Source organism: Serinus canaria, chromosome 5, assembly GCF_022539315.1.
Source record: "Serinus canaria isolate serCan28SL12 chromosome 5, serCan2020, whole genome shotgun sequence".
In the NCBI taxonomy this organism is placed as follows: Eukaryota; Metazoa; Chordata; class Aves; order Passeriformes; family Fringillidae; genus Serinus; species Serinus canaria.
In genome coordinates, this window is record NC_066319.1 from 52,312,670 (window position 1) to 52,336,234 (window position 23,565).

Genomic DNA, 23,565 nt, shown 5'->3' on the forward strand with positions numbered 1-23,565 from the left:
TCCATTATTGTGTATTACAGGTTACTGGTGAATGCACCACAGAACAGAGCGTTATCTGATTTAGCTGAGAACACTACCTGCACGTCCAAGGTGATTCACATGCTCCCTGCTATGCCCATACCGCTCCCATGCCAGGTGGCCTGGGCTTGTTGTGAGCAGAAGATGAGGCAATATTCTCCTTCTTTGCTCCTCCTTGCCTCCTGACTACAGCCCCCGTACCACAGGGCAGGCAGGGCTCTCCACATCACTTCGATCCTAAACACGAGACAGAAGTAGGAGTTAGTACCATGCTGTTAGGGGGTTAGATAACAATTCTGCTGCTTCTGAGCCCACAGTGTGGTTTCTCTTGCAGCCTTATGAAACCCCTGTGAAGAGTTTGGTTGGCCTCGAGCCGCCTTTCCCTGAGGCTGCCCTGGGGGAAGGGCATGCAGAACTTTCTGGAAGCTGTCTGCCTGGGGGCCATGGAGGCAAGGCCCAGGTCTGCCAATGGCAAAGTCATTCCCTAGGGAAGGGGCTTCAGCCTTGCTGGCGGTGCCCTCAAAACACCCTACACATTCACCGGGTGATGAACGCCAAGTTCCCTCTGGGGCTCTCAGTCTCCATTACAGCTGTTCCAGTGACCCACTGGGACCCGTCACGTTTCACTGACAGGGCAGCTGCCCGAGGCAGGAGCACGCCACGGGCTGCCTGGGGGGCTGCTGAGGGTGGTCAGTGACCGTCCCCACTCCGCAGGACCCAGCAAGGAGCGTTGAGGGGACGGGGAGGGGGCAGTCAGGCGGGGACTGCTGGGGACAGGCGCCTCGAAGGGGCTCAGGACACGGCTGTGCTCAGGGGGATGGATGCTTCGATGGCACTGTTGGCATGACGGGCTCAGGGGAACGAGCGCCTTGATGGAGCTGTGGGCATGATGGGCTGAGAGAAAAACGGGCGCCTCACCAGGGCTGCAGGAACTAGGTCTCATCGCGCCGGGGACAAGCGGCAGCGACTCCCCGGCTCCAGGCAGGGCTGGCGGGGGCGGAGGCGGTGGGAGCGTCAGCAGCCTGCGACCGAGGCGGAAGAAGGCGCTGGGCGGCTCCGCGTGTGAGGAGAGCCGGGCCGGGCCGGGCTTGGGGAGGTAAAGGGCTCGGGGCACGGGGAGAATCGTCACCGCGGGGACGCAGGGCGCTGGGGCCAGGGCGTTCCTGCCCCGCGGAGCTGCCGCCCGGGGCCGTTTCGGGTTAACGCTGCTCTCCCGCAGGCGAATGCCGCCTCTCATCCCTTCCCTGCCCAGTCCGTGCTTCTCACCTGCCCGCAGCTGAGGTCCCCGGTTCCGCTGGCACGGGCCGATGCGCTGCTGGGGTGCAGGAGCCGCATTACCGCCCTCGGGATACGGAAGGGGGCTGAGGGGAGCCTGGCACCGGGGTCACCTCTGAGCGGGGGCACGGAGCGACTCCCCAGCCTGCGTGCGCCTGGGCAGGGAGGGGGCTGTGCCTGCCTCGTCTGCGGGAGGTTCCCCGTGCCAAGGAGGGGGCAGGGGCAGCCTGCCAGGTCCCTGTGGGAACTGGTCGGGGAAGAGGGATGTGTGCCTGGGTTGTGATTGAAGTGAACACAGATTCACGTTAGTGCTTTTATTTGTGAGGCTGCGAGAGATCCCCTGGGGCGTTGGGTTTAGGTCTCTGCAACCGTGGTAAACCCAGAGGGAAGTCCTGACCCCGTATCAGGGGGCATTGCCTCAGTTTCCCCCCACCGCCATTCCCCCCACACCGTGTGAGGACAGCGGTGCTGCAGCAATCCCCTGCGAGCTGCCCGGGGGAAAATTTAACAGGGCGGGAGCCTCTGCACTGCCAGGCAATGGGGGAATACTGGAAGTGGTGGTAGCTCACTGTGCTCCTTGACAAGGGGATGAGGAAAAGAAACTTTCAGAATTCCTCAGACGCCAGTTATACCCCAAGTGCATGAATACATGAATACAATCTAGCAGGTGAGGCCTAAGGGATGGGATGTCACTTGGTATGTCAGCTTGCACTGATACGGATGGACTTGCTGGACTTGATGATGTTATAGGTCCCTTCCAGCCTTAAAGATTCTGTGATTCACTGCTGTGACTATTAGCCATGGTGAGTGTACGGGCTCAAAAGGAGGCAAGGAAGCTGGGAGCCAGTTGGTGTAATCAAAGGGAGAGGAATTCATTCCTGTTCCTGCAGGCTTGCTACAGGATTCTTTTGCACATGGGTGTAACTGCAGTAAATACTGTGAAAGAAATGGATTCCGTTCAAGGTCCTTTCAGATGACATTTGTGAGAGCTGAAAACTGCACTGCATTGATGGAGCTGTGGGCATGGAACTTTCACTGCATTGAAAGTTCTCGTCTGGAATGAGAACTCTGAGTATCATTTATGAAAGATTAATACATGAACATAATCATAGGGTGCAAGCTATAAAAGACAGCATTTGTTCTATCTCACAAAGTCCTTTATCTGTACATTTCTGAATTCATGGGATGCTCTTACTATTTCACCAGGTGTCCAGACAAGCCTCCTCTGCCTTGGCATCTGAACACCTTATGCAATAAGCATGTCATAAGCTTTGGAGGTTTCAGCCACAAGCACATCTGTTTATCAACCTCGGTGACTGCAGTGGAAAAATTATAAATCTAGCTGCTTAACAGCACATTGTGCTACATGGAGTTCCAGGCAGGAACTAAACTACAGGCACCAGACTGCCCTTTGAGAACTGAATGTTTTTAATTGAAGTGGTGAAGCAGGACCAAACTCTTAAACATTCGACACAAAAGTGCTGGAATTCAGTAATTATTCTGAAACTAAAAGTAACACTGCTTTTGATTCTGCCAGGGATGGTGTACCAGAAATCTGACTTTCAAAGCCTTCTGTCATATGCTTTAATTTCTAACTTTGGGATCCCTGTTACTTCATTAAGCAATTCTTGCATGAACTGATCAACCTGCAGCTCAGACAGTTAGCTGCTTTATCTGAAAGACAATGTCAGGTTTCATTGTAAGCCACCTTCTGATTTCTAGATTGTCTTCTCAAAGCCATCAAAATTTAATTGTAATTCTCTAAAACACCTCTGAGACCATGGGGCTGAAGTGATTCAGCTGTTGGCCTTAGCTTGCAAGTGGTTGTTTACATTTTAGTTGGAGCAGAGATCACTTCTCAGACAATTACTTTGCACCCCCAATGGCAAATTAAAGGCCACAATATTCTTTTATTTTTCCATGTAGTTATTCAAGTTTATGCATAAATTAATGGCCTTAGCCTATTTCTAAACGTTCATTTGGAAAATTTTCAAGTATACTTTTGTTAGTGGTCCTAATAGCTGGTGATTGACCTGCAGGCAAGTAGTAGAATGTCTTTATGTTGTAAATCATCAAAAATAAACAAGAAGATGGGAATGGAAGTTCAACCTAATGACATGCTCTGAGTGCTCAGGAACTCTAATTGAACAGGGTGCTGAAATTGGTACTAACCTGCAGTAGCATTTTGGAGCAGGCTGAATAAATTATAATGTATGTCCTGATTTTTTTTTTTAAATGTACCATAAACCAAGAAAAATACTTGGCATTTTCAAATCTGTGGGATCCTTCCATTGATTGTAATTGGATCAAGAGTACAGTGGAGAGCAGCTCCCTGAACTGCCTGGAGCTCTCTTGTAGCATCTTATTTGCACAGTGTGGTTTTGTTCTGTATTGGAGAAAATAAAATTACTTGGTTTTATGTCTGTAGGTTCAGCTCCACCATGGTCCTGTGAAACTCTCCTGACATGTTTATTCTTCTCTAGGTGACAATCATCAGCCAGCTACAAGATTGTCACCATGAGTTTTGTTGAATATGGAGATACCATAAAGGATGGTGACACGGCTATTGTGTTTCTGGGCCACGAGTCCATGTTTCCTGTGAAGGTGCAGCATGGCTCTGTAACACAGACTAAGTACGGGGTCATCAGGCATTCCACAGACCTCATAGGCAAGAAGTATGGCTCCAAAGTGACCTGCAGTAAAGGAGGATGGGTGTTCATTCTTCATCCAACTCCAGAACTGTGGACCATGAATCTCCCGCACAGGACGCAGATCCTATATTCCACTGACATCTCCATAATCACCATGATGTTGGAACTGAAGCCAGGCTCCATAGTATGTGAATCAGGTAATAATTACTATGTTGAAATCCTTTATTAGGCACTAACACCAACGCTTTCATGAAAAAACCAGGGTTTTCTTTATATTTTGCAAAAAGTTGCACTTTCTTCCCACTGTGATACAATTTTCCCTGCTCACATGTTGAAGAATTCTGTATCATGTGCACATGTTATCAGCTGCTGTTTCTTGAAAAATTGATGCTACCAAGGTGTGCAGCCTCATTTATGTGGGTATATCTCTGAGCATATGTTTGGTTAATTCATCTTCTTAGAAAAAATACGTAAACATTTTCATTTCCCTTTTCTAAAACTGCTGTTAAGTACTTAAAAAATGTTTGTAAATACATTATTTAAATCAAGATTCAGGCTTTGAATTTGCAGTTTCAGAGGATGTAGTTGAGATAACCTGGTGAAAGAGACTGGTGATAGAGTGTTGAACTAATAAGAGAAATAAATTGGCAGTATTTATGTTAGTGCGGTATAAGTACGTAAATTTCATTCTTCTTTTCCCAAGTGTAATCTACTTCTAGCACCCCAACCTCATGCAAAATTACTGATTAAATACAATGAATGATATGTTCATCACAGGGCTGTGTTTTATTTCTAAACTTGGTTTAATTACAGCTTTCGTGATTTTGTTTAATTTGGCAGTAAGGAGTGAAAATTGACATAAATGTTATCTTGGTTACATAGAGTTTTTAATAATATCTTCATAACTTTATTACAGGCAGTATGAGGCTTGCTTCATTTGAGTGAATCTCTGTAGTTTGGAGAAATAGCAGCTGAGATAGTTTGTCCTTGTTTTTTCTGGCTGTTGGAGCATTTTTTGAAGCAGTTTCATACACCTCCCTCTCAGGCATAGATATGGCAAAGGATCAGCATGATAGGACTGTGATGCACTGTACTTTCTTACATTTACCATTTCCTGTTCCCACTCATGCATAATTTTGGGCAGCTTTTCAGGCATAATGACCACTTTCCAACACAACTGAGACAGCACTTATCTCTGCACCCAGTTGAGAACCAGGCAGTGTGTTTAGCTGGTTGCTGTACAGCAGCACTTGAAGCAGGCAAAGCCCTGTGCAGAAGCTTCTGATACTGTGAAAATAGCTGGATCCTGTGAGTTTGTGATTTGGTTTGCGGGACGATCAGACATTTTTAGTTTTGTCTTGGGAAGTTTCTGTATTCATCAGCTCTTCCCCTCCCTGCTATGTTTAGACAGGATGGGAAAAATAAACAACAAATTATTTGGGGGACCAGGGGGAAGAGATTGGAATTTTTCCATGTCCTGTCTCACTCAGACTAGTCAAATGTACAGAGCTGTATATAAAATATTTTCAATAATGTCAGAGGTGCCTAGAGAGGATGAAAATGTTTAATCTCTTGCTTATCTAAACAGCTAAGAAATGGAAACACTTGATGATTTCCAAAAATGTTGTGAGTCAAAAGTCATAGCCACAAATCAATCCTTTTTGCTAAGGAGAAGCTGTCCCCAGATTCATTTTAACACTTGTACTGACATTGTATTGCAACTTCAGCTTTCCAGCAAAGTGAATAGTTTATAGCTATAGTTATGCTTGTATTGCTTGCAAGGTTCACTGTTCACAAAGAAAAGAAAAAAGAAAGAATACTATAATAAATCCATCTGGCTAACCTTGAAGCAACAGATTACTGCAGATTTACTTTGAATTAAAAACTTGACAGGTATTGACAGCTGGAGCCTGCAGTGTGGTGATGTAGCCTGATGTAGTGCCTGCTTTGTGGTGATGTAGCCTGCTTTGGTGCCATCCTAAATTCTGTGGTGTTTGGTGATCCAGAATTATTAGCTCTAGATTAACCTTGTGTGGGCTAGACAGAACCAGCCCAATGGTGATGAGTAGAAACAAGACAGGAAATCTGGTATAGTAACACTTGAGTCTGCTTCCTGCTAGTGCCAAGTTTAGGTGTATTTTAAGCATTAATTAGCACAGAGTATTTTTTGTTATTTGAACTTGGATATACAGTTGCTGTATGAACTGGCAAAGCAGACTCTGTAAAACATGCTGGGCTCTTTTCCTCTTGACTTACAAACTCAGCTGTAGAGGTGTGTCTTGTATTTAGCCGTTGTAAGCTAGCAGAATTTTGAATTGCTCTCCCCAGCTGTCAGAAGAAATGATTGAAAAAGTAAGAAGAAATACCCTCTGTGTTGTGTTGAAATGCTGTGAATATAAATGTTCTTCTGCATGTGATTATAAAAATGGAGTAGAATAACCAGAGGGATTAATTTTATGTTACTTTAATTATATAGTTTAAATTGATTAGTCATGATTTGTCCTAAAAGATACAAACATATTAATATAGTTTTCACTATGTTTAATCATCTTCAATAAACACATAAAGAGCAAGCTTGTCAGCAGCACATGCATAATTAAAATGACCCAGGCATACTCTGTTGAGGAGGCTATAAGGAGACTCTGCATCTACCTGATGTTTCATGACAGAGGTGTAGGAATATGATCCTTTTTCTGTCTTCTGCTAATTTCTAATTTATAAAGGTATGTTGAGTTTTAAAACTGTTAGCACTGTTACTAGAGCTAAGATCTTTTTAAAATATTGGTCCCTGCTCTAAGAAATTCCATGTTTGGATACAGTTTTTAACAGCCCTATCTTTCCAAAATTATGGTACTCAAAATAGCTGCTTAAATATCTGCTGTGAGTAGCCCAATAGTATGAAAGTTTCATTCTTGTCAGGTAACTCTGATAATCCCATTGGTGTTTATTGCATGTGCAGCAATGCCTAGATAGAAGAAAAGTCTAAATCTTTCTCTTTTGTCTCACCCCACTCTCCAAATTGTCAGCTTCCCAGGCTAGGCTTTCTGTAGGATAATTCCATTTGACAACTGATTTTGAGGGGTTTACATTAATTTTTAATACTCTACTGGAACCAATATGACACCTTTCAAATACTTTTTCCAAGCAAAATCCTCTTCTTTCCAGTCCCCGCAGATCAAGGCTTTTTTACTGTTCTCTCTCCATGTTGAGATATAAGAGTGCCTGTTTAAATAGTACAGCATGTGAAATCTCATTTAATCTGATAAATCTCAGAAATATTTTGGCTTCCATGGAGTGCAGTATTTAGACAAAACATAATTTAATAAAAAGTACTTTAACCACCATCCCAGTGATCCTTCTGCCTTCACAAAATCAGACTTACGTGAGCAAAAACGTTAATTGGATTTTTTTGTTTCCCTTCAGCTAAATCCCAAATTAAAAATTGCTAAACCCTATTCATTGCTACACAGCAATGGGTTTCTGAGCTGAGGGACTGGATTTCTGAAGGCTGAGAGCAGTGTTCTGGGTTCTCATGGTTTCTCAGAGAAGGAGTAATAGGAGCTGCCACCCAGCTTTACCCTAGAGCTTCTCAAAATCAATTATGAAATTTTCAAACTCACAGCCTGGGTATAGATTTTGTTAAAGAGTACACTCATAAAAAAATAATGAGGACTTAATGATTAATGGATACTTAATAAATGATTAAGAGTTTATCGTGGAGTCCCAGCAAGTCAGCTGTATGCTTATGACTCTTCTGAAGTGCTTATAGACTTTTTGACAAATACTGCTCATGTCTTCATTATTTTTGTATCATAAGTACATCTAGATTGTTTGCAGCTCTGTTTTTAGTGTAAAGTATAGATCAAAGTTAATTTGAATCTGGAATGTGCCCAAGCTAATTATGTCTGTGTTTTGTAATGTCTCTCTCATCTACCTCTTAGCAGCTGTTCAGGCTAGAGTGAGAGAAAAACTGGAAAACCTGATCCTTGTATAGCACCTCTTCAAGTGTTAGGAAGGCCTCATCAGTACAAATGTCATAAACCACAATGTTGCTCGTGCCACACCAAAGCACTGAAGTGGTGCTGGGGCCCCAACAGAGGGGCTGTAGAAAAGATGTGGATCTATTGGAACAAGTCCAGAGGAAGCCATGAATATGAGCAGGGGGCTGGAGCACTTTCCCTATGGAGACAGGCTGGACTTGTTCAGCCTGTAGAAGAGAAGGCTCCAGGGAGATCTCATAGCACCTTCCAGAAGCTAAAGGAGCTGCAAGAGAGCTCGGGAGAGGGAATTTTACAAGGCACTGAGTGATAGGACAAGGGCTAATAGGTTTAAACTGAAAGATGTATTAGGAGGAAACCCATTACTGTGAAGGTGCTGAAGCCCTGGCACAGATTGCCCAGAAAAGCTGTGGATGCCTCATCCCTGGAGGTGTTGAAGCCCAGACTGGATGGGTCTTGAGCAACCTGGTCTAGTGGCAAGGTGTCCCCGCCCCAGACAGGTGGGTTGGACATCTTTAAGTACAAACCATTCTGTGAGTCTGTGATGATTCTGTGAACCAAATCTCGGACCACATGAGGCATCACTGTAATGTATTCAACTTGTGGCTGTCATTAGCTGATGAGGAATGCTGTTCATACCCTAAAGTGTTTGTTTCCAGACTTTCTGGACTCACTTTGATCTTGTAATTTCACCTGACCAGCAAGTACACTTCTTGTGCAGCTCTGAACCTAACCCTCTTGTTAACCATATTATGATCATTCTGTAGAATATTCCTTGCTAAAAAATCCAGACTTTTGAATCTATAAGGAAGATGTATTTATTCACTTGAATCTCTAAAGAAAAATTAATTCTTCATATTCTTTTGTAGGCAGTGCTAGCTTTGAAAACTCCCTACTGTTCTTCACTCAGCTACTCAGTCTGGTCAGTGAGCAGTGGCCTCTCTGACCTCCAGCCTGTTGCCTAAAATTAAAATGCCTGCTTCAGCATGGTGTCCATGACAGATAGGCAGATAAGCTAATTTTCTGTCATGGGAACTTCTTGACTGCAAAGTGAACTTTTTTTTATTAGGTGTTTTCTCTTTCATCCATCAGTTCAATTCCTTGAAATTCTCTCCCTCCCTCTCTTCCTTTTCTCTGTCCCTGCTCCTCCTGTGTCTTACCTCTGTTACCATGATTTGGACCCTTGACTATCTTCCCAGGAAGATATTTAAGGTAAATTCCATCAAATGCTTAATATCTTTTCATGTATTCATTTTAGGTCATTACACAAACTTGTCATGTAGAGTGAGCAGTCTGTCTGTTCAGTGTTTCTTGACAGATTTTAGCTGTGGAGTTGTTAGCTCTATCTCAAGGATTAATTTTCCCTTGGTTTTGAGGCTCTTTCCGTTCTCATGGCTGATTCATGACCTATCTTACTATTTGCTAGGACTAAGTGTTGTAGCTAGGAGACAAATAGAGCAACACTGTCATTGTTTTGTTGTATTTACGCATTGCAGAATATCTTAGGTAGCCAAATTTTGCATCAGAAGCTTAAGCTCTCCTAAAATGTTACTAGATGTTTTAGAGACCCAGTATTAAATAACACTTTGCATACTTTTTTCCCTGTTTCCAAGCAAAATGAACCTTTTTATGCACTTAAGAGCTTATTCAGCTTTATTCCAAAATGCTTTTGCTTACACACAGCTGTACACATCTATAAATCCTAAATGACAATTTGTAGCTCCTTTTTAAAAGAGAAGCTCTACAATGAGAACCTTCTAGGGAAGACAAGCCAAGCAATAGCCTGCAAAGAGAAAATGTTGTGGAACACAGAATCAGGTCACTTATATTTATGGCATGGGTAGGATTCCAGGAGATTAGACAAATATCCTTTGCAATAAGGAAACCAGACTAATAGAAAACAGTGTAAAATGTACTTTGTGTCATATATCAGTTAAGTGCTGTGATGGTGTGGTGACAGTCTTGGCAGTATTCTGTGCTGAAATAACATGCTTTATTTTTGAACAGCTCAGATATTGTCCACTGCAACTTTTGAGAAGGTGAGAAGTTATTTTAATATGGTCATTGTTTCAAGATGGCTGAGGTGTGTGGAGGCTTCTCTGTGGAAAACCTCACACTTGAATAAGCAGAGAGTGAAAAGAACAGATCTGTTGGAGGTCAGGGCAGTTGAGAAGCTCATCTGATCAGTGCTTGCTTGTCTGCAAATCAGAAGGAGCTATCAGTAGATGCTGAGCTAGAGTGTTTTAGACACATGTCCACTTGCTAGGACTGAAATCCTGAAACTGCAGTGTTCTGCTTGTTTTGGCAGAGGGGCAAAAACACTCCCCTAACCTTATATATATCACAGAAGGGGAATGTCATGTGCTTGAGCCCAAGAAGAAGGAAAGAATACTGCATCAGTGTGCGGGGCCATTAGCCATCTAAATCATGGGTGTAACACAGGAGCTTAATTCCTGCCTTTGGACTGAAGTGGAGCCCATTCCTGGTTTACACTGTGCTGATCCACTGCACAGTGCTGCCTCCTCAGATGTTGAGCTTTGAGTGTGGCATATTGGGGCCCCTGCAGTGTCTCATTAAATGCCTGCAATGCAGATATTTGCTTTTTGACTAAGATGTTTGAGATCACAGAACAGTCAATGTAAAAGAGCGTCACATTTTCCGAGTGAAAATTAGCAATGACATAAGTGCTCACCTAAGTGAGCTCTAAAGCAGCAGCTCTGCTAAGGTTATCTTCAGTACAGTTTGAATTGTTGTTGTTTTACTTCTCTTCTGTAGAGTCCATTCATGATTAAAACATGGTAGTGAAGTGGGCATTGTCCTGTGGTAGAGAGCAACCAGTTTCTAAGGCTATTGTGCAGGCTGTCAGAAGGGGAGCATCCTGGTGTAAAAATTATAAATTAGTTGTTCTAGTTGTCTTACCTTCTGCTTTCTAGGTCATATCAGGAACACAGACATTTCACTGTGCCTCTATGAGAAAGAAAATCCACTGAAGTTCTTCCAGTTCTGATCTTGCCTCTTCTGATACAAAATGTTAATTTTTGAGTATCCAGTTTTTTGGTTTGGGTAATTTGTACACAGATAATTCAGGTGTGCTGTTTCTGGTTTGGTAGCATTCTGCTATGTCTGCAGTAGTACTCCTAGGGTATTGTTGCTGCCCTGACTGATTCTGTATCATGCTAGGATACATTTCATTTCCCAAGGAAACTTGTACCCGACTAGAACTTATTCCAGACTGGTGCCTAAGACTCTTTGAGTCATATTTTGCTTTTTATCAGTAGTGATTTTGAATAAGGACAAAGAGAAATTGAGATGGTTGCAGGAGGACAAAAATGTTGAATGTTGCACCTTTGTGGGGAAGAAGGTGAATATAAACATTCATTTCCCCTTCTACAACATCACAAAAACATAGGGTTGAACCCCTGCCTAGTGTAGACAGTGCTGATTGGGCTTTAGGGCTTGTGGCAGGTGTGGACTCCTGCCAGGCTCATATTAATGGGTCACATCAAATGTGCTGATCTATTGGCACATGAGAGTTAAGGGTCATCATCATGTCACATGTCTGGGTTCAGAATATATTTTCTAGGAGAGATTTTTACAATAGTAGGTGATTCATAACCATCTTGTTTCCTGCAGTTTTCAGAGTGCTGTCACGGAGAAGACAGGCAGCATCTTCAGAAATGCTCCCATTAATAATATTAATGTGATAGAATTTGATCTGTTAAAATGTGATACATATGTATTGTTCTCATGTTTGTGGTAGCCAGTCAACAATAAATAATTCCTGGCAACCTTGTTTAACAAAAGCTCTGTCTGTAATGCGCCTACAAGTGGTGACTTCCAGCATCTTGGTTTTAGCTCAGGGTTTGGCTTGGAATGTTTGTGAATAAAATAAGAGGTTTAGAAAAGAAGCCAAAATATCTTAATGGGTTTTCCTCTGGAGAAGACAAATGGTATCTTCTGTGGTGTTTTTAAGAGCAGATTTAAAAGGAAAGTGATTAAAAATGTAAAAGAATATGCACAAGGAAACTGGATACATGCACAAGCTGCCTCACTCTTCTGCTTACAGCTCAGGCTTGTTCCCTCCTTCAGATTAGCAGAGAGAGATGCAGAAAGTGTGCAGCACTACACATTTGAGAGGTACAATAATTAAATTTCCTCATTTTACAATAGTTCTCAGTTGTGTAATCCTCCCTTTTGGCATGAAATGCAAAGGCAGAATTTCAGTCTTTAGCATCCTGGGAGCAATAGTTCCCTGCTTTTGTCATTAAATACCTATCAATGGAATACTATTTCTTTGTTATCCACATATATTGAGTTTTCACTACCACATGGCTGCTGTGCTACTGTTACTCCTTTGACCTGGGAAAAGTTCACTTTGACATTTAGATCCTTCAAGTGCTGTGACAGGGTGGTTTTTGCTGTGTGCACGTGTAGATCTGTTTTGCTTTTTCTTTGTTTTATTTTAATATCACCTTGAATGCCTGTATTTTCACTGTATTAAGTGCATGTGTATAAATGTTTCTCTCTTCTCTTGGACCTCTCTGAAGCCAGTGCTAAAATCTGCAGGTCCTCTCTCCCTCCCTTCCTCCCTCCCTCTCTAATGTGCCCTGCTGAAGCTGCGGGGTGCCCGTCTGCCCGCTGGGGTCAGAACCCTCTCCCAGGGGAGCAGAGGAGCGGTGCCGATCCCGCAGTGCCGATCCCGCGGTGCGGCCGCTTGATCCGGTGGCAAACATGGGCCCTGAGCTCTGTTTACAGTCGGAATGTGCCCCCTTTCATAGCTGTCGGATTAAATACAGGGCCACAGCAGTGTTCCTCCCCTTATGTGACTAGAGGGCAAGAACCTGGGATCTGCCAGTGAACTCAGACTTCCTGGATGATTATGGAAAGTACTGCACCAATTAAGCGGCTGTACCAGCCCCTGTGCCCCCTAATTAATTCCTTTCTACTTGTTTCTGAGCTGCTGTACTTCAGATTCTGTCCTTTATATGTTTTTTAAGATTTATGCTAACTGAAAGGACTTGCCTCAGGCTGAACAGTCATTGAAAATAACTAGAAGTAGATTTTATTTCTACGGGAGAAATGTGTTCTAAGCACAGGATTATGAATCAATAAACACAAAGAGTTCAGGCTTGCTGTGGGGTTTTGAATTTGGGGGATTACTCCATTAAATGCCACTTGAGTGACTAATTTGCAATGGGAATTGGTATATGGGTGTTTTCTTAAGTGAAAATCTTTGTTATTAGTCATCCATCTATTTAATATGCCAACGGATCATTTAAAGTAAGTTTCCTAAATTATCAAACTAAAACAAAGGAAAAAAAATCTTTGTATTGTCAGTCCCTGTTTGTATGTGGTAATTGTAGTTACCTACAATTGTGTGATAGACTTTGTTAGACTAAGTTAAGCTTGTGTAGGTGAGTATGTGTGTAGGTGACCTGTGAAAACAGCTGTTTGATCAGTGTGGCTGCAAGGAGCCAAGAGGCTTTAGTCTGGGGTAACTCCAATGGGAGCTGAGGATGTCTCTTAAGAGACCTGTGCAAAGCAAACCATATCCTGAAGGCCATTTGTTTGCATGGATATTAATAGGGATTTCAAGCACAGACCCATGCTAACATCTTTTTAGTAAAGTATAAGGTTTTGAAAATCCATTAAAATTTGCCTTAATCTTTTTTTACCCTGGAAGAGTCTGACGCTTTGAAAAAAACCTCTCCAGTTAATTTCCCTGCATTTTTCCTGTTGCATTTACTTCCTCATGTTCTCATGTGGCAGTTGTTAGAGCTATGGCTGACCCTTAGCATTAGTTCCCTACTCCAGGGAGATAGGACAGATCCTGGGTTTGCCAGATTCTGTAATGAATGCCTTGAGAACCCAGAAGACTGTTTCCTAGGACACTTAGTCCCTCCCTCCTTGTGAAGGAAGGATTGTTCTCTTTCAGGAGCTGAACAAGTGGTTTGTGTTCATTTGAGTTTTGAACAAGTGTTCCAAGCAGGAAGATGAATGCAGAAGACTTTAATTCTGATGTTTGGCTCTGACAAACCAAATTTCATGAGTTGTTTGTCTTTCCTAGGTACAGGCAGTGGGTCCCTCTCCCATGCTCTCATCCGGACAGTGGCTCCCACCGGGCACCTGTACACAGTGGAGTTCCACCAGCAAAGAGCTGAGAAGGCGCGGGAGGAGTTTCGGGAGCACGGGGTGGAGCACCTGGTCACTGTGACCAACCAGGATGTCTGCAAAAATGGCTTTGGGGTCTCAAACATTGCAGATGCCGTGTTCCTAGATATTCCATCTCCATGGGAAGCCATAGGACATGCCAAATCAGCATTAAAAGCTGAAGGTAACTGCATTTTTCTATTTCTATTCAGGAAGCACTGTGCACATATCTCTGCCTTTGAGCCATACACTAGATGTGCTCCCTTCCCTTGTGTGATCACTCTTCTCAAATGTCAATCTCCAGGCATTTCTAAGGCTATAAAACCTTCAAAAGGCTTCTTCAATTTACAGTGGAAGATTTGAAAGGAGAAGAACAATTTTTTCCTGCAGGCCTGTGAGAGCTGCTACAATTAGCATGGGCAGTTTATAAAAACTCTTTTGAACCATTCTCAAGTGCATTTTGCTAGATCTGAGGTGTGTGGAAAGCAGAAGTAACAATAAATGCTGAAAGCAACTTTCTTTTGGCAAGGAAAAGAGGAAAGGTGTTTGTATGAAAGGTGTTCAGCCTCAGTTCATATCCATCATTGCAGATTTGTACCCATTTAAGAGAGCACCCCAATGGTAATGTTAAGAAAAAATGTGGTTACACTTAAATATACTTGCCCGTTTATGTCCTAAATCTTTGTAGTTGGAGCTAGTGAGAAGTTTGCCATTGGATGCAGTGGGAACGGAACATAAAGGATGTTTTAGCTTATGCCAGTTACTCTGGGATTGTGACAGCAAGTGAGAACTGATGTTTAGATTTTGCACAGATTTCATCACTTTATTATACCTCTTTACCCTATTGAAAAAATAAGCTTCAGTGAATAAATAATCCTTTTATCCTGGAATAAGTTTTAATTAATTTCATAATTGTGTGGATCTGAATTAACTTTTGCCAAATTGCTTCCATCTACAAAAGTGACTTCTCTAATCAAGAGAGCACAGAGTGCTGAACAGTGTCCATACTGGGACATGAGTTTAAAAAAATTGATTATGTGCCAAGGCCCAGTTCTTTGTTAAAATATATACTCACAGACTGGACTTCAAGTGAATTGCAAAGTCTTCTTGAAATCACAAGATTGAAGCTTGTTCTTAAAGGTCGCTGAATGTGCACTGCCTTGCTGAGTCAGGACCAGCCCCGCTGTTAGGCTACCTCAGCTACTACTGAAAATTTTCTAGAAAGCTTTGTGATACCCACGTAACACACTTCCTTTAAAAAGTGAATAAACAGAGGGAGCCTTGTTAGCACTCTGTACCTGCAATGGTTACAGCTCAATTTGTAGCAGCTTTCCAGTGTGTCCTGAGGGGGAAGAAAATCACTGCACTGTACAATGCCCTTCCCATGCTCAAATTATCTAATCTAGTGAGCACAACACTCAGCTGACTTCCCAGCTTAGAAGGCGCTGCATTGCGCAGTCCAATTTGAATTATTTAAGTGGTGCATGCTTAGAATACTAAGCAGGGCTGCTTGAACAGTTCCAAGTTTTGAATCCTTGTCTCACTCCAGCATTTGAAATCCTAGAAAATGTAATATAGTCGCAAACCGGCCATACCATCTGGCTATGCTTTTCTGTGCTATGCTACAAGGTTGCTTCTGCTTAGGCAATATAAATAATACTTCAAAATCCCACATTTTTGTTTTTGTGAAATGGCATCATTCACTTTATGAGCCACTCAAAAGGAGAAGTTGCTGATCCTTGCTGCAGTTTTTGCTGCAACCAGCCTCCCATGTCTGAGATCTGGTACTGATCTAAGGCTCCTTTTTTGGGTAACTTCATACCTGACTGACTGGGTGCATTTTTTAAATTTTGCTATTTTACATATACACAAAAACCGGTTTTCATATAAAATATAATTGATTATAGTGGTAAAATGTAAAAACTTACACACTTTCCTGTTTTATCCTGAGTAATGTGGGTAGTTTTGTTGTGGTTTTTTTACTGCTGTTAAATCTAAAATACGGCAGAAGGTTATCTGTAACTGCTTCCCTTTCCCTACCACAGGCAGATAATTTAATAGTGCTCCTTTGTTTTGTTTTCAGAGAGCTAAACCTCTTCTGCAGTACAGCCTGTGCACATTCTGCTGTTACTGAATCCTGTTCCAGGGTCTGTGTTGTGAGAAAGCATCACTGCAGGAAATGAGTTCCACTCTTTTCTGTCCACTCCCTCTCTCTCAAATCTGGACAGGGTCACATTTGAACCATTCACACTGTGGGTTTTGTGGTGATGTGCCCTGCAAATGTCACAGCTGTACTGCCAGATAGTGGTAATTTAGTCCCTGAAGTCTTAAGGTATTTTGAATTAAATGAGAACTAAGCAAATTCTATATATAGCATTAGCTACTCACTTCCTTAAACCTCAGTACTCACAATAGATTTCAGCTGAGACTATATGGGAGAGTTCTCAGCCTTAACAAAACCTTATCAGATCAGTGTTTTCTCTTCCACTTCAGCTCCAGGTCCTGAATAGTGGCTGCTCCGAGTAGGCTGAGTGTTAATGATCCTGTTTACAGAGTACAATTATCACTCACATTATGCCTTGCAGGATGCTGTAAATACACTACTCAGAGCAGCTTGGCCTCCCATTTAAAGCACTGCCAGCCTCTGAAGAGCTGAACGAATAAAATGGCACAGTGGGTTTGTGACTGGAAGGTTCTTGTTCTCTGGTGATGCTCTCTGCTGACGTTCAGGTTGGCATCTCAGCTGCATCCTTTTGTGCTGATGTCACCAGTCACACTTCTAGCAGAAAAGCTGCTTGTAGCATCTCTGAGGCACTGCTGCACTGCAGAACTTCCTTTCATTTCCAGACCTGCACTGTTTTTCTTCTGCAGCATCTGCTGATTAATGCTTTTCTGTTGTCATAGCTGCTGTTCCCAATATCTGACCTTGGTGATTTTTGCAAAGTTGGCATTAACCCCTTCAGGCTAAACTTTTAAAAATTAGGAAAATGAGAAAATTGTGAGGTAACAAAAATATCCTCAATATTCTATAGTTCTTAAATGCCCTGAAACTTTTGACTCACAGTCATTTCTCAGCTGAATACTGTAGTGCTTTGAATATAATTCTGCACCCACCTACTCTACTCTCATAAAAACTGTCTATTTCTTCCAAAGCTGTGGAAGATGAGGGAGAAACCCACTGGTACAATAATTTTATACAGATTTTAAATTTTCAGGTAGGGGGATGGAAAATTACAGCCATGTATTAGGGTGGATTAGCCTCTTATATTTTAAGTTGCTCTCCTTATGGTGTTTAACAGTCTGAGTCACAAAATTATTAAAACCACCTCTCTTTTATTTCCTTTCTTTCTTTAAAGATTTTACTCTTTAATTCAGATTTTCCATTCCCTCTGGAGCATCGTAAAGCCCCTAAATTATGAGTTTATCAAATTGTGATCCTTGAAAAACAGCTGAATCAGGTAACATGGGGCTGTCAGTTCTCCCCCCAAAACTCTGCAGATCAAGCTCACTTTGAACATCTCCCTCTTTGGGCCTCTGCCCTTCCATGTCCATGTAGCAAGCCTCATTGGCTTTTTTTTTTGAGCTCCAGAGGTTATTCATGGACCCAGTTTTAAACCATCCAGGTATGGCTTTGAGGCACAGCTTCTGTCCCTCAGCATGTGAAATACTTGGACTCCAAATTCATCCCTAGCTTGGGTCTGTCAGGGCTTGGTAGATCAGGTGCACACAGTGGGCCTGCCTGAAGGACAAGTGTAGAGAGTCAAGCAGAAGAATTCCTGCATCAAAATCCTCCCTGGCCAGTCAGCGCTACTGGCTTTGACACAGTTTGAAGGAAGTAGTTTGGAATGAAAGGATCACTGAAGAAAGTTGTTAGGTTTTGTTCCCCAGTATGGAGCCAACTGATTCTTTAATTTCCTTGTTACATGCTTTTACCAGCCCATAATAACGAGCAGGAAGAAATTCCTTTTGAATGATGCACCTACAAGTGCAGAGGTTAAGGTCACATTTGCAGAAAATCACATCAAGCTCCTATTAATGAGCTGGCAAGTGATTTGGAGAAAATTCTCTTTTCTGAATCAAAAAACATCCTTTAATTTCTTCCAACAGCCAAATCCTCTAATTTCACTTGTCAGGGAAGCTACATCAAATCGCCCACGAGCACACGCACTTAAAGGACATTCTGTCCCCTTTTGCAGAGACAATATTTTTGTCACAGAGTAAATGCCACAGTGATGTTGCTCAGTGACTCTGCTGCCTCACCCCTACACAATGATAATGCCTGTGTGGTTTTTTTTTTCTTCCTTGAGATCTTTGTAACATAATCTTCTAATTATGACAATGCATTGAAGTCCCAAAACCTAAGTTGTGTTCTTTTGCCAGAGGTAAAAATGTTGTGCTGTATTCTTTATGTCACAGAATCATTCTAAAATTACTGGCCCTTTTCCCTAAAACTTAATGGTGCTGCACTACATGTGCATCATCTGAATAATACTGGGATGATGAAAGAACCTGTCAGAGCACTTGTAACACACACAATAACCTACAAAAATAGGAGCACATTTCTTGGACTTGTTTTCTGTATCATAAGCACAGAACTGGTAGAGATGCTGGTCCTTGCTCAGACAAACCACAAACAAAATTGTTTGTTAGAGTTGCACAGGAATATTCTGGCAACTTTTGAGGCACTGGCTTCTTGTAGAGGTGCAGTGGTGGGTCCCTCAATTACCAATTAGATAAAGTCTGTTGAAATGCACAGTACTTTGTGGATGAAAATCTTCTACTTCCCTCTTCCCTTAAGCTCACTTTTCTAATCATGCCTGTTGTACTTCCATTTTCATGTCCTCTCGACCCTGTTGCTGGTTACAATGACTGCCAGGACTGTGTGGGCTTGTTCCAGGCTGTGGATTCAGGACATTTAGCCTCTCCATTAATGCTTCAAACTAACTCACTCCCTGTAAAACTGAAGGTAGAAAAAAACTTAAGTCTTTCATACAGTCTCATTATTTTCTTCTCCTCAACTGTAGCACTTGTCAGATGCATTATACATGAATAAACACATTTTTAGACAGCTCTTGAGATCAAAAAGCTCACACAGCTTCCCAATGTGAACAGGATTAATCTCTCATAATTACTATATCAATTTATGATGACACACAGATCTCATTAACCAAATTTAGGAACGGTAGCTCTCCTAAAAGGAGAGCTCTGAAAGAACACAAACGCAATTTGTACAAAAAAGTTTCCATTCAGATGTTTTCACTGCTCTCTAGTCTAGTCCATCCCTTTGTGATCCACAGACAGAGCAATGTGCCCCAGGGAGGGGAGGGGGGGAGTTCATGTCTTTTCTTCATTCACCAAGGACTCCTTGGCAGGGCAAGACAAAGCAATGCATATTCAAGTGCTTTAAGCCCTAGAAGCCTCTTGGTGTCTAAAGGACAAGAGGGCTCTCAAAGAGTCTGAGAACTATGAATGCTGAAATCTAGGTTTGTATTTGTTTGGTGATTGTGACAGAAGGGGTGTTGCCTAGCTGGTAGTCCAGCCGGGTACAGAGGGCAGCCCACAGAATGCAGAATTCAGAAGCATCTGCTCTGTTTAAGATGACAATGTCTCTGCTCCTGGGACAGATGAGCATGTCCTTCTAAGTGCTTTTCTACTTTTTTTTTTCTTTGTTTTCTTTTTTTTTTTTTTTTTTTTTTTTTTTTTTTTTTTTTTGCTGGTCTAAACACACCATAGGAATTGAAACTTCCAAATGTTTCTATTTTAGACAGCCTCTCGCAGTCTGGAACTGCAATTTCATTTTTGCCTTCCAGCCTTCTGCTAACTGTAGCTTTCCAATCTTCACTCCTAATATCTGCTTAATCACATAATTCCAGCCTGTAGCTGCAAGTCAGGTCTGGCCTGCCTGATGGTACAGGAAAAAGCAGAGGGGACTCCTCTCCCACTTGTTTGGATCTGTAAGGACAGATGCTTGATGGGTTTGCTTCTAAGCCCTTTGTAGGTATATTCATTTGGGAGGGATGTATAAAAATAAAGAGAACTGTAGGCATGAAAGGGGAAAACAAAATTGACAGAACTATTAAAACACATTGGATAGTCTCAGGTAGATGGAATACCAGCAGTTCACTGTTTTCTCATCTTTCACACCTGAGAAACTTCCTGCAGTGCAGGAAGTAAAGTTATTTTTTGTGCTTGCCTTCTGGATATTTGCTACTGCAAGCAAGAGCTTTCTTCCTTATTAAATGCCTTGAAAGCCTTTTTTCTGTAACCCTACTTCCCCCAGCAGTTGTGAGGAGGCAGCCTGATAAATCTTCACCAAGTTTGGTGTTGAAGTGCTGCACTCAGCTGACCAGCCCCAGGCAAGAGGAAGGGTGCTCTGCCTTTAATTGAAGGCTTGACAAGAACCGTAGGTGGCTTTGCAGCTTGTATGGCAACAGCTGTGTGCAGGCTTTGAGTTTCTGACTGTAAATCCAGAGCAACATGTGAATTCAAAAGCCTAAACCTATCTTCAAAACCTTAGAGTCAGAATAAATAAGAACAGGCTTACTGTAAATGTAAATATATTTTGCTTTCTTTATTGCAATATAAAACCTCAAAACCAAAAAGTCTGAATGAAGTAGTAGTCTCTGGTCTCTCAGATTCTTGCTTTGCAGACAAAGAGTTATTGTGAGCTGACATTTAGTTAAGTCAGACATTTGTTCAGTTCCCTACACAATAGGAATATAAATTCTTTCTTTGTAACATGTGTGCATCATAGTAGCTTTCTTATTATGTAACAGAATTTTTTTCCTGAGCTTTTCTGTTTTACATCTGCAGCCAGGGTAGAGAGTATAAGTCTTTGGCCAGAAAAGATTAGCTGTCAGATTCAGGAACATTTTGGTAGTGCTGGCCATCCTGATGAACATACAAATCTAATTTCATGGGAGTTAATGGACTGGGCGTGCAGTTAAATCAGCATCAACAAATTTGGTTCATAAAGACACATACCAGCATTAGTTTTGCAGGTGATCAATAGATTTGGGTTTTAATTGTCACTCCAGGGAATTACTTGTCCAGGGTACTTTGTTCTGAAGATTCATGATAAGAACCCCTTGGTGCAGAGACTTTATTTGAAGACTCAAATTAAATCCTGCTTAGCGTATGGTGGATTAATGGTTGTGGAAAGTGTTCTTCCCCAGGCAGTACCCAGCACATCCTTGCTGCACAGCAACTGGAGTGCTACAGTGACGCTTTCAGACCTGATGCTTTCTTTTTTAGAGATCTGACTTTAGAAACGAAAAAGAAAAAAAATAAAAGGGGAGTTTGAGATAAAGCAGGCTTCATGTAGTCCTAGCATTGCCTCTATTTTTAGCAGGATGCTTTGCTCTGGCTTGCACGGGTTCTTTAACTGCTTAGATGACTGGTATTGGAAGGTTTGACTGGAGCCCCAGAGAGGACTGGGGAGGAATGCAAATCAGGTCAGCAGGCATCTTCATCTAATTGTAATAAATGAAACAATGGCTGAAGCTGCATTGCCCAGTGTTCCTTCCTCCTGCACAAAAGCTTTTCAGGAAGGGCAGTTGCCTTGGGGGGGACACTGTGTCCTGGGTGAAAGCACATGCCCTGGCCTTATGGCAGACAGTGTCCTTATAATTCTTTGATCTGATTTGGCTGTGGCTTTTCAGAGTAAATCTGAATCATTCTATTCTCAGCTGTTAAGGTGACATTGTAGGACTTAGAAAGGTGTAGGGGGCCTATTAATAGCCCGTATTAAGAATCAAAAATCAGAACCGTGCATAGACAAGGAGACCAGTGTTAGTTTATCACTTAAAAGTCCCTGAGTTTTACAACATTTGCTGTAAGCCTGCACACTGTGATATCCAATAAACTTCAATGCTCAGGAGACATGCTAGTCAGCTTGACTAAAAGGGTAAAGCCTTAACAGCACTCCATCTATGGCCTGGAGAGCTCCCTTTATTCTGTCCACGCATACCATCATCCTCAGCTAAACACAGCCGCTTTGTCAGGGCCGTGTGCGCAGCGCTGGGGCTCCAGCGCTGGGCAGTGTGTGGAGAATGACTTCTGCCTTTGTGTACGTGCCAGTTGCAGTTTGGTGCCTCAGTCCAGAACAGTGGAGAGTGATTCCAAAAGAGTTGTTGCTCTAAAGGGATCGACTTTAACAGTTTTGCTGTGAGCAAATGTCGAGGGCAACATTGGATGTGGAAGATGAATGAAGTTGCTGTTGCTGTATTTAAAGGGTCTGACGTATCGTGTGGAGTTGTTTGATTTTGTGCTGACACTTTAACCCAACAAAGTTGCCATGTGAAGATTTTCTTGAAGCATGTTTCCACTTGTCTATATAATAGTAATTCTATGGGTATCTGGAAGAATTTGAAAAAAGATGAAAAGTGCTTCATTTTGGCTTTTGCCCTCTTTTCCACTACCTGTCTTATTTTGCAGGTGGCCGCATCTGCTCTTTCTCCCCCTGCATTGAACAAGTTCAAAGAACCTGCCTGGCGATGGAAGAATCTGGTTTCACAGAGATTAACACCTTGGAAATTCTGCTCCGAGTGTACAATGTAAGGACAGTTAGCCTGCAAATCCCTGACCTTGGAAAAGCAGCTGAGGATAATTCTAGCACTGGCTTTGACAGCAGCAGCCCATCACATCAAGGTAGCTCGTGTGCTGATCTGCAGCAAGGGACTGTGCAGTTCAAGAGTGGCGTGCCACTGAGGGAGGTGGTTGGGCACACTGGGTACCTGACCTTTGCTACCAAGAGCCTGGTGTAGTACATGCCCAGTTTGTGCAGTCTGGAGTGGAGTTTGTGTGTATTCTGTTTTCATGGCTCTTTTTTGTATGGCATCCAAAGTTTTACTTGTCAGGGAATTCCATATATAGTCAGATTTGGTTGGAATATGCTTTGTTTAAATAGCACACAAGCATTAAGCAGAGCAGCTTCAAGGGAATGTTGAAACTCTGGAATGGTGCTCCACTTGCTGTCAGACAGAAGATAAATTAATAGCAAATAGCCATTTACTGGAATGTGCAGAATTAAGATCTCTCATAAGAAAGCAAAACAAACAACAGACAAATTACAAATAAGTTGGATTATTTCCTTCTTTTTTTTCTGAATTACTTTCCCAGGTTTATGTTTTTATTTTTTCCTAGCACCACTGGATGCTGTTCTTTTAACTTCTCCAGTGTCTGTGTTGCTCTGAAGAATGTGCAAGTGCCTACTTCCTCCATTTTAGATAAGAAAGTTCCAAGATTACAGGGTTGCCAGCAGAACTGTTCAGAGAATCAGTGTTTCCGTGGAATAGTGTTCCAGAGGATTATTGGCAACACTCAGGAACACAACCTCTTACTCCATTCCAGGCTGGCATCTGCAAATCATTTTGACTACACAGAGGTCAAAGAAGTGTGGTAATTGTTGGATTTCATTTAAATTGGTATATTGTGCTGATCAGTTTGTAGTAGAAATTTGAACCTGGATCCGT

The 23,565-nt window shown here is 42.3% G+C and overlaps 1 protein-coding gene across 1 annotated transcript; it reads left to right on the forward strand.

The window, feature by feature from the left end:
• The first annotated feature begins 1,021 nt into the window (after positions 1 to 1,021).
• TRMT61A (tRNA methyltransferase 61A) lies at positions 1,022 to 23,098 on the forward strand. The gene is made up of 4 exons (XM_009101717.4): positions 1,022 to 1,114; positions 3,777 to 4,141; positions 14,010 to 14,276; positions 22,529 to 23,098. The coding sequence occupies exons 2-4, from the start codon at positions 3,811 to 3,813 to the stop codon at positions 22,855 to 22,857; spliced, it is 927 nt and encodes a 308-aa protein (XP_009099965.1). The 5' UTR covers positions 1,022 to 1,114; positions 3,777 to 3,810; the 3' UTR covers positions 22,858 to 23,098.
• The last annotated feature ends 467 nt before the right edge of the window (positions 23,099 to 23,565 follow it).